The 18,009-nt window shown below is 42.7% G+C and overlaps 1 protein-coding gene across 1 annotated transcript in view; it reads right to left on the reverse strand.

The window, feature by feature from the left end:
- The window catches only part of LOC112227382 (receptor-type tyrosine-protein phosphatase N2), a 144,087-nt gene that overhangs the window by 17,841 nt on the left and 108,237 nt on the right, over positions 1 to 18,009 (reverse strand). The window contains exons 16-18 of the mRNA XM_042307841.1: positions 15,542 to 15,748; positions 8,083 to 8,230; positions 7,576 to 7,649 (exon numbers count right to left, since the gene is read on the reverse strand). Of these exons, the coding sequence (XP_042163775.1) occupies positions 7,576 to 7,649; positions 8,083 to 8,230; positions 15,542 to 15,748 (429 nt within the window). The remainder of the gene's footprint in view (positions 1 to 7,575; positions 7,650 to 8,082; positions 8,231 to 15,541; positions 15,749 to 18,009) is intronic.

Here is an 18,009-nt window from a genome sequence, read left to right on the forward strand (position 1 = left end):
TCATAGACATGGCAAGTTAAATGACATACTGTACATTGTCAAAGTATACATATCTCTCTCTCTCTCTCCCTCTCTAGCTCTCTCTCTCTGATGCTCCCCTTCTGTCTCTCTCTCCAATCTCTTGGAGACACAATGTTTCCTGACAATTTCAAGTGTCTGCCGTCTCTGAACTAAGAACTGGTGCTAATGACATTCTGAGTGTGTCCGTCCATTCAGCCATCAGTAGGCTGAGGGGCTAATGCTGTTGATGGGTCTCCAGGAACCCATTGTCCCTTGTCCATCGCTCCCTCTTCCACCCACCCAACTTCTTGGTTGGAGTTGCAGAGGGAGAGAGAGAGAGAGAAAGAGAGACAGAGATGAAACATGGTTTACCAGTGGATGATTTCCCTGGGACCTAATGAGGAGCAAGCGGCAACGTGACAGGCGTAATCATGGCCGTTTTGTTCTGCCCAGCCAGGGTCTGTGTGCTGTAATTATCAGCCTTTCTTCCCTACTGGCCAGTGGCTGCCGGCGGCAGCAGTAGTTATTGCAGAGCACCGCTCTGCCTCTGGTTGTCTGTCACCACTGCACCGTGGGGGACCAAGGCTTGTCAGCTCTTTGTTTCACCCACCACACTGTGAGACCAGGGAGAGGGAGGCAAAGGTACTCTCTCACAGAGATTCGCTTCTGTTCTGGTCCTCATTTCAGAGGTGTTAGAACAGGTTTCCCATGTATTGTGAGGGGCTAGTGGTGATGATGTGAAAGCAAGAGTCCATAAGACGATCTAGAGTGCCCATAGAATCTCTACTTCATCAATGTAACACCAACAGTAATGTCTTCGAAATGAAGCCATACAATAACAGCTCAATTAGCTTGAAGCCAGATATCCCACAGTAGCGAGAGAAATAATAGGCTCTTTAAAGCGACAATCACAAGGGAGTTACACAATTCCTCTTATAAGATCGTCATAAGTTTTACAGTGATTCACAGTTTTACTTTGCAGACAAACATTCTCCAGAGTGCCGACAACAATGCGCTGAGCCAGTAAGTGTTGTTGTTGAGGAAATCAAATTGCCAGCAGCAGAGGTATTTCTGCAAATATCTAGTTGTACCCATCCAGCTCGGTGTGTAGGAAGTGGTTCTTCTGTGTCGTCACATCCTGGCACTTTGGTGCAACAACAACGGGCCAGTGTCCCGAATGGCACCCCTTTCCCTATATAGTGTACTACTTTTGAACCCTATGAGCCCTGGTCAAAGGTAGTGCACTATGAAGGGAACAGGGTGCCAGTTTGGACAAGACCTTGGATTTGAAATGCATAGCATTTCAGTTTCTTATAATGGAATACTTCTGTATCTGCCTCCAGGGGAAGATAACTGCATCTGTTTGATTTGACCACCTTTTTCAAATGGGTATGCTCAGATCCTGAATTCACATGGCTCCTATTTCTCTCTTTCTTACAAATGTTTGGGTCTTGGACATTCACAGTTGAGTAAAAAAAAACATTTGCTCAAAATGTATTGTTTGATGCTTAAGTGTGTGTAAATTACCCAATTTATACATTGGTTGTCATTTGTGAGAGGCAAAGGAGTGGGTCTTTAAACTCCTGATTTAGCCTTTAAAAATGCACCAGTAGAAACGGTATAAATAATCAGCTCCCATGCTGATTCCCTGCTGCCAATGTGTAGGCTTACATGTAATCAACTAAACCTGAATAGATACACTGAGTGTACAAAACGTTAGGAACACCTGCTCTTTACATGACATAGACTGACCATATGAATCCACGTGAAAGCTATGATCCCATAAAGATGTCACTTGTTAAATCCACTTCAATCAGTGTACATGAAGGGGAGGAGACAGGTTATAGAAGGATTTTTAAGTGAGTGTACAAAACAGCTCACCTTCCTAATATTGAGTTGCCTCCCCCCCACCTGCCCTCAGAACAGCCTCAAATCCTCGGGGCATGGAATCTACAAGGTGTCGAAAGCATTCCACAGGGATGCTGGCCTATGTTGACTCCAATGCTTCCCACAGTTGTGTCAAGTTGGCGGGATGTCCTTTGGGTGGTGGACCATTCGTAATACACATGGGAAAGTGTTGACACAAACCGGTGCGCCTACTACCATACCCCGTTCAAAGGCACTTGCCCATTCACCCCCACGAATGGCACAGATACACAATCCATGTCTCAAGGCTTAAAAATCCTTATTTAACCTGTCTCCTCCCCTTCATCTATATCAACTATATCAATGGGCTCCTGAGTGGCGCAGCGGTCAAAGGCACTGCATCTCAGTGCAAGAGGCCTCTCACATCCGGCCGTGATTGGGAGTCCCACAGGGTGGCACACAATTGGCCCAGCGTCGTCCGGGTTTGGCCAGGGTAGTCCGTCATTGTAAATAAGAATTTTAACTGACTTGCCTAGTTAAATAAAATGTAAAAAAACAAACATCAGACAGGACCTGCAACTACCTACTGAATGTAGCTTGTTTGAGTTGGAGAGTCCATGTGACTTAAAAAATCGTAAATGACTTGGGTTGATGCATCTAAACACTAGGAGCTTACTTCCTAAACTTAATTACATCAAGATCTGGGCTACGCAGACAAATTCTGACATTCTAGTATTGACTGAAACTTGGATCTCTGGGGATATTCTGGACTCCGATATTAATATTGAGTGTTATAATTGGTTCAGAGCTGACAGACAGGGTAGAGGTGGTAGAGAGGCTATTCTTATTCAAAATAATTTCTCTCTCTTGACTGAAATCCATTTCCCTTGCCAAAAATGTTTAGCTACTATATTTAAGCCTTTGTCTGGGGAAAAATGTTTCTATAACTGTTATAGGGGTCTACCTTACCGTCCTTCATCGGCTAACCTTTGTGCACTTGAAGAGTTAACTCGTTTGTTGTATTATTTTATTAAATCCGAAGTTATTATCCTGGGTGACCAAAATTATGATTGGGAAATGCAGGCTTCAGACAAACAAAATATATGTTGTTTGTCTAAGAGAAGTGAGAATACAAAAATCTAAGCCTCATGTTATCACAAAGAGGAACTTTAAAAACTTCAGTATACAGGCTTTTAATTGTATTTATTTATTTAACATTGTTATCAGGAAATATTCCAAAAGTATGGAAATTCTGTTGTTGTTCTGCCACTCCACAAGCGCAGGGATAGTAGTGATCTTAATCATTATCTCTCCATTTCAAGACTTCCTTTTCTTGCTAAGTATCTTGAATCTTTGGTAAATGTAGACCTTTTCTCTTTTTTTTAATCTGAGAAATATGTTTTGAATGTAAACCAATCAGGGTTTAGGCCTGGGCATAGCACTATTACAGCAACCACTTCAGTTGTTATTGATCTTGTCAATGCGTTAGACACTAAAATTAAATGTGCTGCTTTGTTTGTAGACATGTCAAAAGTTTTTGATACTGTTGATCATGCTATTTTATTGAACAAGTTATCCTCAACAGGACTGAGCTCTGACGCCTGTTCATGATTACCTTAGTGACATAACTCAGGCCATCGTGATTGATGGGGTTAAGTCTGAATTTCTTGAAGTCCATAAAGGTGTACCACAGGGGTCGATTCTGGGACCTGTTTTCTTCACTATTTATATAAACACCATTGGTCAATCTGTTTAAAATTGTAAACTTAATCAATATGCGGTTGATAATATTATGTATGCTACTGCCCCGACTGTTGATCTGGCTGTGTTAAAACGACAGTCAGATTTTATAGCTATGCAGGAATCCATTCCTGATTTAAAATGTGTGCTTAATACAGGCAAAACAAAATACATTGTTGTTTTTAAAATTAGTACTGTACAAAGACAGGTTTGTAGGCCTCCTTGCTCGCACACGCTTTTTCAGTTCTGCCCACACATTGCCTATGGGATTGAGGTCAGGGCTTTGTGAAGGCAACTCCAAAAGCTTGACTTTGTTGTCCTTAAGCCATTTGCCACAACTTTGGAAGTATGCTTGGGGTCATTGTCCATTTGGAAGACCCATTTGCGACCAAGCGTTAACTTCCTGACTGATGTCTTGAGATGTTGCTTCAATATATCCACAGAATTTTCTATTCTCATGATGCCATCTATTTTGTGAAGTGCGCCAGTCCCTCCTGCAGCAAAGCACCCCCACAACATTATGCTGCCAACCCCGTGGCTTCAAGGTTGGAATGGTGTTCTTCGGCTTGCAAGCTTCCCCCTTTTCCTTCCAAACATAATGATGGCCATTATGGCTAAACAGTTCTATTTTTGTTTCATCAGACCAGAGAACATTTCTCCAAAAAGTACGATCTTTGTCCCCATGTGCGGTTGCAAACCATAGTCTGGCTTTTTTATGGCGGTTTTGGAGCAGTGGCTTCTTCCTTGCTGAGCAGCCTTTCAGGTTATGTCGATATAGGACTAATTTTACTTTGGATATAGATATTTTTGTACCTGTTTCCTCCAGCATCTTCACAAGGTCCTTTGCTGTTGTTCTGGGATTGATTTGCACTTTCGCACCAAAGTACGTTCATCTCTAGGAGACCGAACGAGTCTCCTTCCTGATCGTTATGGCAGCTGCGTGGTCCCATGGTGTTTATACTTGCGTACTATTGTTTGTACAGATGAACGTGGTACCTTCAGGCATTTGAAAATTGCTCCCAAGGATGAACCAGACGTGTGGTGGTCTACAATTTGTTTTCTGAGGTCTTGACTGATTTCTTTTGATTTTCCCATGATGTCAAGCAAAGAGGCACTGATTTTGAAGGTAGGCCTTGAAATACATCCACAGGTACACCTCCAATTGACTCAAATGATGTCAATTAGCCTATCAGAAGCTTCTAAAGCCATGACATCATCTTCTGGAATTTTTCCCAAGCTGTTTAAAGGCACAGTCAACATAGTGTATGTAAACTTCTGACCCACTGGAATTGTGATACAGTGAATTATAAATTCAATAATCTGTTTGTAAACAATTGTTGGAAAAATGACTTGTGTCATGCACAAAGTAGATGTCCTAACCGACTTGCCAAAACTATAGTTTGTTAACAAGAAATGTGTGGAGTGTTTAAAAAACAAGTTTTAATGACTCCAGCCTAAGTGTTTGTAAACTTCCGACAACTGTATATATTTTATATTGTATATTCTTCAAAGAAGCCACTCTTTGCCTTGATGACAGCTTTGCACACTCTTGGCATTCTCTCATCCAGCTTCACCTGGAATGCTTTTCCAACAGTCTTGAAGGAGTTCCCACATATGCTGAGCATTTGCTGGCTGCTTTTCCTTCACTCTTCGGCCCAACTCATCCCAAACCATGTCAATTGGGTTGAGGTCGGGTGATTGTGGAGGCCAGGTCATCTGATGCAGCACTCCATCACTCTTCTTCTTGGTCAAATAGCCCTTACACAGCCTGGAGGTGTGTTGGGTCATTGTCCTGTTGAAAAATAAATTATAGTCCCACTAAGCGCAAACCAGATGGGATGGCGTATCGCTGCCGAATGCTGTGGTAGCCATGCTGGTTAAGTGTGCATTGAATTCTAAATAAATCACAGACAGCGTCACCAGAAAAGCACCCTACACCATCACACCTCCTCCTCCCTGCTTCACGGTGGGAACTACACATGCAGAGATCATCCATTCACCTACTCTGGGTCTCAAAGACACGGCGGTTGGAACCAAAAATCTCAAATTTGTACTCATCAGACCAAAGCACAGATTTCCACTGGTCTAATGTCCATTGCTTGTGTTTGTTGGCCCAATCAATAATTTTCTTCTTATTGGTGTCCTATAGTAGTGGTTTCTTTGCAGCAATTCGACCATGAAGGTCTGATTCATGCAGTCTCGTCTGAACAGTTGATGTTGAGATGTGTCTTTGTGAACTTTGTGAAGCATTTATTTGGGCTGCAATTTCTGAGGCTGGTAACTCTCATGAACTTGTCCTCTGCAGCAGAGGTAACTCTGGGTCTTCCTTTCCTGTGGCAGTCCTCATGAGAGCCAGTTTCATCATAGCGCTTGATGGTTTTTGCGATTGCACTTAAAGAAACTTTAAAAGTTCTTGAAATTTTCCTCATTCACTGACCTTCATGTCTTAAAGTAATGATGGACTGTTGTTTCTCTTTGCTGATTTGAGCTGTTCTTGCCATAAAATGGACTTGGTCTTAGCTCTATTTGGTAAATCTTCTGTATACCAACCCTACCTTGTCACAAGACAACTGATTGGCTCAAACACACTAAGAAGGAAAGAAATTCCACAAATGAACTTTTAACAAGGCACACCTGTTAATTGAAATGAATTCCAGGTGACTATCTCATGAAGCTGGTTGAGATAATGCCAAGAGTGTGCAAAGCTGTCATGAAGGCAAAGGGTGGCTACTTTGAAAAATCTCAAATATAAATATGTTTCCATGTGTTATTTTATAGTTTTGCTGTCTTCACTTTTACTCTACAGTGAAAAATAGTAAAAATTGTAAAAAAAAATAAAAATAAAAATCCTAGAATGAGTAGGTGTGTCCAAACTTTTGACTGGTACTGTATACAAAAGTATGTGGACACCCCTTCAAATGAGTGGATTTGGCTATTTCAGCCACACCTGTAGCTGACAGGTAAATACAATCGAGCACACAGCCATGAAATCTTCATAGACAAACATTGTCAGTAGAACGGCCTTACTGAAGAGCTCAGTGACTTCCAACGTGGCACCGTCATAGGATGCCACCTTTCCAACAAGTCAGTTCATCAAATTTCTGCACTGCTAAAGCTGCCCCGGTCAACTGTAAGTGCTGTTATTGTTAAGTGGAAACATCTAGGAACAACATCAAGGCAAAGGGTGGCTACTTTCAAGAATCTAAAATATATTTTGATTTGTTTAACACTTTTCTGGTTACTAAATGATTCCATATGTGTTATTTCATACTTTTGATGTCTTCACTATTTTTCTACAACGTGGAAAATAGTACAAATAAAGAAAAAGCCTTGAATGAGTAGGTGTGTCCAAACTTGTGCTGGTTCTGTATATTTGGGGTAAATGTGTATATTTATGTTGTATTATACAAGGCACATTTACAAGAGACATACTGTACCTCTCAATATGTCTTCCCTGTTCAAATAAAGGTTAAAGAAACATTTTAAAATCTACACTGATTGAAGTGGATTTAACAAGTAACATCAATAAGGGATCATAGCATTCACCTGGTCAGTCTATGTCATGGAATGAATTGTACACAGGTACATAGTGTATATAGGCAACATCAAAGCACAACAAAACTGAACTGCATAGCTGTGAAAAACAGCACATTAGCATAATTCAAGGTCAATAACAGTCACAGATCAACTGTGCTTTCAAAATGAGGGAATGAATAGGGTGAATCATGCGCGGTACCCTTCCCCACCCATTCCCCATGTGAATATTCACTCATTATTTCTAATAAAACAATCATTAATATTCAACGCATCAAACACAGTGTGCATAAGCAATACCAGGCATCTTACTAAAGCTAAGCAATCTGTTACATCAAATTGTATATTGTAAAGCACTGCTTTGCTTTAGTTCGTTCTAAAGTACAGCATCCCCACACTATAAAGCAGAGTTTAGTATACTGAAACGGTACTTACAATTGGGCTGGCATTGATGTAATCTGAATTGCTGTGGCTGTTTTCAACCTTCAAGGTAATTCTTGAGTGATCATCTGAAATATAAATGGGGGAATTTATTGCACCAACTCAACAAGGACTCATCACCGTGCTAGGCCTGCCTGAAGTGTGTTATAAGCACTGGAATACTCAAATACTCAAGAATACACCCTCAAACATAACCTTTAAGCTATTACTCAAACCTAAAGCAAATCTGCTCCATATATCTTATCATTTGAAATAGTCTCAGATGGGTGCAATTGACAGTAGCATGATATCTAACAGGAGGAGAGCTTACAGGCCTTGTGACCTGGGGTGATCTAGTGGTCTAAGCTGCTGCCTGATGTACTGCTGTGAGCATGGGTTCAAATCCCATTCACTGCTCTTTTAGCACACTCTCTTCTAACTTTCCTCTCTATCCAATAAACACGGAACAATACGGAAGGAGTGGGACTGCCCCACTCCTTTAAAAACAGAATAATTACTTACAGGCCACCACTGCATTGGAACGGTTCTTCTTTGTGTTCCCTGCCCCCAGGCCTGTAGTGGAGGCGTTGGGCTCAGCCTGATACGCACACAGAGCCTCCCACTCCTTCTCCAGACGATTCTTGTTCTTCAGGTGGTCCTCCATGTAAGACTAGGGAGGAAAAAGAAGACATGGAGTCAATATGCATTCAATAACTACAGTTGTACCCATTATGTCAGTTGGTGTGTATTCCTCCTCAATGTAAGACTAAGGAGGTCGAGGAAAGAGAATATATTAACCAGGTAAGTCAATTGAGAAGACGTTCTCTTTGACAATAATGATCTGACCAAGAAGGAGCAATGCAAAGAAAGACATACAAACAACTCAAAATAGAATATTCTTAATTCAGCAGGAGTAAAGATGAGCTAGTAGAAATGTTCTTATAATTATATGAATAATAATGCTAATGTTTTGTGGCATTTGGTTCCGAGGTGTGTGTGTGTGTCTTTATTATTGTTATCTATGGTCTCTATGTGGTCCTAGCCATGTACAATAGATGTAGGATCAAAATTGTATCACTCTTTTGTTGCTGAGAAATTTCTTTCACAGCAGGAAATGCAATATTGTAGTGTATTTTAGGTTTAAAAAAGGCTTCAAAAGTTAGTAATTTCCACTTTAAAATTTGACTTGATTTGCCCGAACAATTTTTTTTTAATCAACCACTACAAAAATGTCCAAAAAAGCTGCAATATGTAACTTTTGGGGCAACCCTACCAAGTCCACAGAGAAATGTGTGTTTTAGATATTTTATTATCATTGAAAGCAAGTCTAAGAAGTGGAAGATCTGTTCTATGTTTTGCGTTCATCATTTTTGTTTTTGCATTTTTTACTTTCGGGTTTTGAAAATATATTTTACCGTTTAGATGGTACAACGATTCTCTACAATATATTACTTGTTTAATCACAAACTGAAATTAGGCAAACTATTCGAATTTTAGCAAACAGGAAATGGCGGAGAGATTTCTGCATAGTGCATCTTTAATTATAATCAACATAATAATTAAAATTGGCTGTTGCTGCATGATTATTTTCCTGGTGGAGCAAACTGGCTCAAATGAAGAAACTACATCTGTAGTCAGGAACAGGAATAGTTCCCTCACAATGATAAGCCATTCAACCGAGCCCATTACCTCTCATACTGTATTCATCATTAAGTCAGGAGCACTGACTTTGATTAACTGCCGCTAATGAGATTGTCAAAGCTAAATGTGAAACCTACTGTAGCATGTTTTAGCACGGGGGCCAAACGGGTAGACTAGCTATTGTTCCTTTCTGTTGATAGAGGACAGTTGGACTGAGATGGTTGTTGGACATCAATGATTATCCAGGGTCCATACACAAACAGGCAGGAAACAATCACCAGAAATATCTCTTTAAAGCTGCATTGTCACTTTTTGGGCGACCCAACCAAATTCACATAGAAATTTGAGTTACAGATCTGTCATTCTCATTGAAAACAAGTCTAAGAAATTGTAGATCTGTTCTATGTGAGCTATTTCTACGCTTCCCAATCTTAAATTTAGTTTTTGCGCCTTTTGCTTTCAATTTTGTACACCAGTTTCAATCAGCTCAAAATACAATATTTTTGGTTATTGAAAGATATTTCACAACGTTTTAGATGGTACAATGATTTTCCAAATGTCTTGTTTTGTCACAAACTTAAATTATGTGAACTATTAGAATTTGTATTAATTAAATAAAATAGTCTCCTAAAACGGACTCAATGTCTGCGTCAGAAATGACAGCCTATTTCCTATGTAGTACACTACTACCATACTACCCAGATCCATAGGGATCTGGTCAAAAGCAGTGTACAGTAGGTAATAGCCTGCCATTTTGGACACAACCCTAATGTAATTCTATTAATAACATAAGGTTACAAATGAGTAGGGACATAATCTGGATTCATGTTCATTACTCAAAGGGGCTTAATAGACTTTCTCTTAACAGGGTATAGTGCACTACTTTTGACCAGAGCCGTATGGGCCCTGGTCAAAAGTACTGTAGTGCACTAGGGAATAGGGTGGATTTTGGATGTATCCTTGTCTGACTCTTACTCACTATGATATTGAAAAAGCATAGTGGAATACAGCATACAGAGGTGCGCATGTGACACACACACACACACACACACACACACACACACACACACACACACACACACACACACACACACACACACACACACACACACACACACACACACACACACACATTCCATTTCCATTTAACAATGCTACTTTAATCCCTACCCACACTACCCCGGTACACATCGGTCTCCATATCATATCAACACTTATTACATTATGTGCTGACACACTGAACACAGTCTGGGAAACGGGCTACATTTTTTAGCAGGGCACAAATTCATGGCCCTTCCTTGATTTAGCCCCTTATCGAATAGCAGCTTCATTCTGTACTTATCTCCTTCCCAAATACCCCCTCCTCTACCCCTGCATCCCCCCTCCTCCACCAGCCCTACCTGCCAGGGCATCAGAGAGACACACTCTCCTCTGTGCTAATGCCAGAGTAATGGGGTTTTGTACTGTGTAAAGGGATTATTGCAATCCAATCAGGAGGTGCTGAGATCACCATGTGTCAGGCAAACACTGGCTAATCCCCTTACTGCTGGGTTTACAGCTGCCAAAGGTGCTCAATAAAATCAGAATGAAATAACGCTCGATGAGGAACTAGCGCTCGGCTCAGGGCTGCTCAGAGCTGTCGATGACGTTGAGGCAGGGCTAGAGCCTCGTAATGAACTAGAATAGAGCACCTGGGTAGGAGAAGGACATATGCACATACTGTATAAGCGGCTTGGTTTTACACTGATGGGGTGGTTCACAAATGGCACCCTATTCCCTTTATACTGTAATGCACTACTTTTGACCAGAGCCCATCAAATGGAGTGCACTAAATAGGGAATAGGGGGCCATTTTGGACGTAGACATGGAGATGCCAGGAAAAGGAACTAGCGTACAACTGCAACTTACACAGTACAGTGAGGTAGCTACAGTATCACATGGTTCCTGGATTAAGTTTATATGGGATATGTCCCAGATGACACTACTTTTGACCAGAGCCCATCAAAGAGCGTGCATTATAAAGGGAACAGGGTGCCATTTGGGACACAGAATGGAATAGGGGGTATCATGGAAGATTAAGACCTGCTCCTGAACACATATTGTGCTTTCCAACATAAATGCTCCCGATAGGGTTTTCCTCTGACACTGTGCTGTTTTAAAGTGATTAAACAACATATTACTTCATATACACATTGTGCCTGCAACATTGTGGTGTAAATCAACACTGCAAATTACACCTCAGCACACACCCTCACACTCAAAATAACTTCCGACTTGGCGGCTTCGCAAACCCCTAATCTATATAGACTCCAAGCAGTATAATCTATAACACTTACTGGGCCAACAACAAAAGACAAGATAATGTGCTTTATATATGGGGAAAGTTAATCTGTTTAAGGCACAGCCAAGTCTCTGTATGGAGTCATATTCTGAACAAGTCACATGGGAAAAAGTAATACATTAACATAGATAAGATGGTGCAAGCCAATTCTCAAATTAAAATCAGTCGGGATCATGATGTTGTGGGATTTGCAGCTTTACAGAAGGCAATTCATTTTGAGTGTAAAAAACTTAGTAAGCAATTATGCTTTTTTCTGTCACCCACAGTTTTAATCACTCTACAATGTACTGTAAGTATGCAGCTCGTACTGTTGGTACTGTCTTTCAGTACTGCTTGTGACAACTCAATATCATTTCAGAATAGTGCTGGTCTGACTCTGGTCATATGATATGTCTGAAGAAACTACTCAGAACATTTACTGTGTCTAGATGAACAATCACTTTTAAGAAAGGGCATTTGAGGGCATTATGGACTTCAGTGTTGATGTCCATAAGAATTGCTATGGTGTTTGGAATGAATACAGACCACTAACAACGTATCAACTAAAATACAGACTACTAAAAACATTTCAACTGAAATACAGACTACCGGTACTAACAACGTATCAACTAAAATACAGACCACAAAAAACATAAACTAAAATACAAACTACTAACACCGTATCAAGTAAAAGCTTATCACACACAGTACTGAACAAAGAAAAAGTATTCAGGTATTCAAGCTTCAGGAAAAACAAAGGGAAACATCAACCCTTCTCTATCAAGAAGATGACATTCTTTTTTATTTGAGAGAAGAGTGGGAGAGGAGAGAAAGAGGAGAGAAGATAGAGGAGAGGGGGAGGAGGAGAGAGAGAGGAGAGGGGGGATTAATTGCAGGAGAAGAGAGATGCGAGCCCCTGGATCTGCCCCCGTCTCTTGCAGTATGTAATGAAGCAGTGCATTCAGGATGGGGGGCGGGGCCAGGGGCGCAGTGGGAAGGCAGGGAGCGTGGCTCACACCTCCTGATTAATTTGCCTTTGCTTCCCTGCCCTGGCTGGCTCCAATATGCACCAACCCACCAAAGGCCCAGTATCATGAACACTGAACAGAACCTCTCCAATGACGGCCTCGTGGCCCAGTTCATTCTCATATTTAAACTGGCGTACGTGGGAGGACGGGACAAACATTTTGTCCGATCCATTGATAATGGGCTCAGTTGAGTAGCAGCACATGTTACTATCTTCTGCCAGGGAGTTGTCCAAGGCACTGAAGCTCACAGAGCTTTCTCTCATGTTACCCTGCTGCTCCACTCACTGCCAGTCAGTCAGAATAGCACAGCCAGACAAAGGGTCAACCGTTGTGTGCGTGTGTGTTCATGTGCATGTATTGTGTGTCTCATATACTCCCAGCGTAAATCTCAGGGGCAATTAAGAGCTTCATGCCAATTGAACACATCCCAGGGCCCTTCTATCACTGTGAGAAGCATATGATGCATGTAGACGCAGAGCAGGAGGACAGAGTTATGTGAAGAATAGCTATGTATTGCAATTATGGTAGACTGAATTTTTCAGAATCAATGGATATTTTAATCTGTGTGAAAATAAGACATGTGGAACAAGCCTGCTCATGGAAATGTGGCTATAATGAGATGAATAGAAACAAAGAGAGAGATGGTGCCGGAGAGAGAGAGAGACGGAGTAGGAGGAGAGGAAAAAAGAGACTATGTGCAAGAGAGAGAAATAAAAAGAAAGACAGACGGGATAGAGAGAGATGAGACACAACGACAGACAGACAGACAGACAGACAGACGGGATAGAGAGAGATGAGACACAACGACAGACAGACAGACAGACAGACAGGGATAGACAGATGATACACAGAGAGACAGACAGACAGACAGACAGACAGACAGACAGACAGACAGACAGACGGGATAGAGAGAGATGAGACACAACGACAGACAGACAGACAGAGAGACAGACGGGATAGAGAGAGATGAGACACAACGACAGACAGACAGACAGACAGACAGACAGACAGACAGGGGATAGAGAGAGATGAGACACAACGACAGACAGACAGACAGACAGACAGACAGACAGATAGAGAGAGATGAGACACAACGACAGACAGACAGACAGAGAGACAGACGGATAGAGAGAGATGAGACACAACGACAGACAAACAGACAGACAGACAGACAGGGGATAGAGAGAGATGAGACACAACGACAGACAGACAGACAGACAGACAGACAGACAGACGAGATAGACAGATGAGACAGACAGACAGACAGACAGATAGACGGGATAGAGAGAGATGAGACACAACGACAGACAGACAGACAGGATAGAGAGATGAGACACATGAGACAGACAGACAGACAGACAGACAGACAGACAGACAGACAGACGGGATAGAGAGAGATGAGACACAACGACAGACAGACAGACGAGACAGACGGGATAGAGAGAGATGAGACACAACGACAGACAGACAGACAGACAGACAGACAGACAGACAGACAGACAGACGGGATAGAGAGAGATGAGACACAACGACAGACAGACAGACAGACAGACAGACGGGATAGAGAGAGATGAGACACAACGACAGACAGACAGACAGACAGACGGGATAGAGAGAGATGAGACACAACGACAGACAGACAGACAGACAGACGGGATAGAGAGAGATGAGACACAACGAGACAGACAGACAGACAGACAGACAGACGGGATAGAGAGAGATGAGACACAACGACAGACAGACAGACAGACATAGAGACAGAGACACAACGACAGACAGACAGACAGACAGACGGGATAGAGAGAGATGAGACACAACGACAGACAGACAGACAGACAGACATAGAGAGAGATGAGACACAACGACAGACAGACAGACAGACAGGATAGAGAGAGATGAGACACAACGACAGACAGACAGACAGACAGACAGACAGACAGACGGGATAGAGAGACATGAGACACACAGACAGACAGACAGACAGACAGACGGGATAGAGAGAGATGAGACACAACGACAGACAGACAGACAGACGGACGGGATAGAGAGAGATGAGACACAACGACAGACAGACAGACGGGATAGAGAGAGATGAGACACAACGACAGACAGACAGACAGACAGACGGGATAGAGAGAGATGAGACACAACGACAGACAGACAGACAGACGGGATAGAGAGAGATGAGACACAACGACAGACAGACAGACAGACAGGGATAGAGAGAGATGAGACACAACGACAGACAGACAGACAGACAGGGATAGAGAGAGATGAGACACAACGACAGACAGACTGACAGACAGACAGACAGACGGGATAGAGAGAGATGAGACACAACGACAGACAGACAGACAGACAGACAGACGGGATAGAGAGAGATGAGACACAACGACAGACAGACAGACAGACAGACAGACGGGATAGAGAGAGATGAGACACAACAGACAGACAGACAGACAGACAGACAGACGATAGAGAGAGATGAGACACAACGACAGACAGACTGACAGACAGACAGACAGACAGACGGGATAGAGAGAGATGAGACACAACGACAGACAGACAGACAGACAGACAGACAGACAGACAGACAGACAGACAGACGGGATAGAGAGAGATGAGACACAACGACAGACAGACAGACAGACAGACAGATAGACAGACAGACAGACAGACAGACAGACAGACAGACAGACAGACAGATAGAGAGAGATGAGACACAACGACAGACAGACAGACAGACAGACAGACAGACAGGATAGAGAGAGATGAGACACAACGACAGACAGACAGACAGACAGACAGACAGACAGACAGACAGACAGACAGACAGACAGGCGGGATAGAGAGAGATGAGATACAACGACAGACAGACAGACAGACAGACAGACAGACAGACAGACAGACAGACGGGATAGAGAGAGATGAGACACAACGACAGACAGACAGACAAACAGACAAACAGTCAGACAGAAATAAGGATGTTTACCAGGATCATGTGTCCAGTGGAGATGTCCATGTTGGAGTGGACGGGTTCCTCAGACCAGGAGGAGGTAGAGCTTCGTGCCGAGGGGCTGACCATGGGCCCCCCGTCGCTGAATTGGGACGACACACTGTTGAGCCGTGACGACACACTGTGCATCGGCTCTGGGCGCTCCGCCGGTGGCTTGACCGACATCCGCTGACGACACAGCTCCTAGGAGCAGAAGGAGGGACACGGGTAGACCATAAGCACAGTTTTATTTTACCTTTATTTAACTAGGCAAGTCAGTTAAGAACAAATTCTTATTTTCAATGACGGCCTAGGAAAAGTGGGTTACCTGCCTTGTTTAGAGGCAGAACGACAGCTCGGAGATTTGATCATGCAACCTTTCGGTTACTCGTCCAACGCTCTAACCACCTGCCGCCCCAAGTAACAAAGTAGTAACAGTAACAAAGTAAACTCACTTATTCCGCGAAATACATGTTTTTCATATACTAATGTTTCTTAAGACCTACCTATACAGAAACAATGTATTTTTATGGTATATATTAAATTGATTATTAATAGGCTGTTTAAAATATAAACTCAGCAAAAAAAGAAATGTCCCTTTTTAGGACCCTGTCTTTCAAAGATGATTCGTAAAAATCCAAATAACTTCACATATCTTAATTGTAAAGGGTTTAAACACTGTTTCCCATGCTTGTTCAATGAACCATAAACAATTAATGAACATGTACCTGTGGAACGGTCGTTAAGACACCAACACCTTATAGACGGTAGGCAATTAAGGTCACAGTTATGAAAACTTAGGACACTAAAGAGGCCTTTCTACTGACTCTGAAAAACACCAAAAGAAAGATTCCCAGGGTCCCTGCTCATCTGCGTCAATGTGCCTTAGGCATGCTGCAAGGAGGCATGGGGACTGCAGATGTGGCCAGGGCAATAAATTGCAATGTCCCTGTGAGACGCCTAAGACACAGGGAGACAGGACGGACAGCTGATCGTCCTCGCAGTGGTAGACCACGTGTAACAACACCTGCACAGGATCAGTACATCTGAACATCACACCTGCGGGACAGGTACAGGATGGCAACAACAACTGCCTGAGTTACACCAGGAACGCACAATCCCTTCATCAGTGCTCAGACTGTCCGCAATAGGCTGAGAGAGACTGGATTGAGGGCTTGTATGCCTCTTCTAAGGCAGGTCCTCACCAGACATCACCGGCAACAACGTCGCTGGGCCAGACAGGACTGGAAAAAGTGCTCTTCTCTGACGAGTCGCGGGTGATGGTCGGATTCGAGTTTATCGTCGAAGGAATGAGCTTTACAAAGAGGCCTATACTCTGGAGCGGGATCGAATTGGAGGTGGAGGGTCCGTCATGGTCTGGGGCGGTGTGTCACAGAGCTTGTTGTCATTGCAGGCACTCTCAACGCTGTACGTTACAGGGAAGAAATCCTCCTCCCTCATGCGGTACCCTTCCTGTAGGCTCACCCTGACATGACCCTCCAGCATGACAATGTCACCAGCCATACTGCTCGTTCTGTGTGTGATTTCCTGCAAGACAGGAATGTCAATGTTCTGCCATGGCCAGTGAAGAGCCCGGATCTCAATCCCATTGAGCACGTCTGGGATCTGTTGAATCAGAGGGCTAGGGCCATTCCCCCCAGAAATGTCCGGGAACTTGCAGGTGCCTTGGTGGAAGAGTGGGGTAACATCTCACAGCAAGAACTGGCAAATCTGGTGCAGTCCATGAGGAGGAGATGCATTGCAGCACTTAATGCAGCTGGTGTCCACACCAGATACTGACTGTTACTTTTGATTTTGACCCCCGATTCGTTCAGGGACACATTATTCCATTTCTTTTAGTCACATGTCTGTGGAACTTGTTCAGTTTATGTCTCAGTAGTTGAGTCTTATGTTCATACAAATATTTACACATGTTAAGTTTTCTGCAAATAAACGCAGTTGACAATGAGAGGACATGTATTTTTTTGCTGAGTTTAGATGTTCCTAAGGCGTCATAGGCTGCTTCTTGTTTCCAAACGGTTTTGTTGTTAATGACCATGTTAATGACCACCTCCAAGGAAACGGCTGCCGACGCTAAATGTACGTCACTATTATACACTACCTTTGGGAGTGCACATTCACAACCAATGAGGGTTTGACTGATGTCATATAACTTTTGCTATTGCGCACGTTAACATGTACAGTTTGCATACTCTCAGCTTACATGATGTTGGTGGCTTGGCACATCTAATAAAAATACAAAAGGCCTATATAAAAGGCCCTTCTGTAGAGTCATTTTAGTATTTTGTGCTCAAGCATGTGTTCAACCTGTTATTTCAGTAATACTGAAATATTATTAGAGGAATATTTAAGGAATACTGAAATAGTTACGACATTTTCTCCAAGACAATGTGTTCAAATTATTATTTTTCTCTGCTTCATGATCTGGCCTGCATTCCAAATGG

Source organism: Oncorhynchus tshawytscha, linkage group LG28 (assembly GCF_018296145.1).
Source record: "Oncorhynchus tshawytscha isolate Ot180627B linkage group LG28, Otsh_v2.0, whole genome shotgun sequence".
In the NCBI taxonomy this organism is placed as follows: domain Eukaryota; kingdom Metazoa; phylum Chordata; class Actinopteri; order Salmoniformes; family Salmonidae; genus Oncorhynchus; species Oncorhynchus tshawytscha.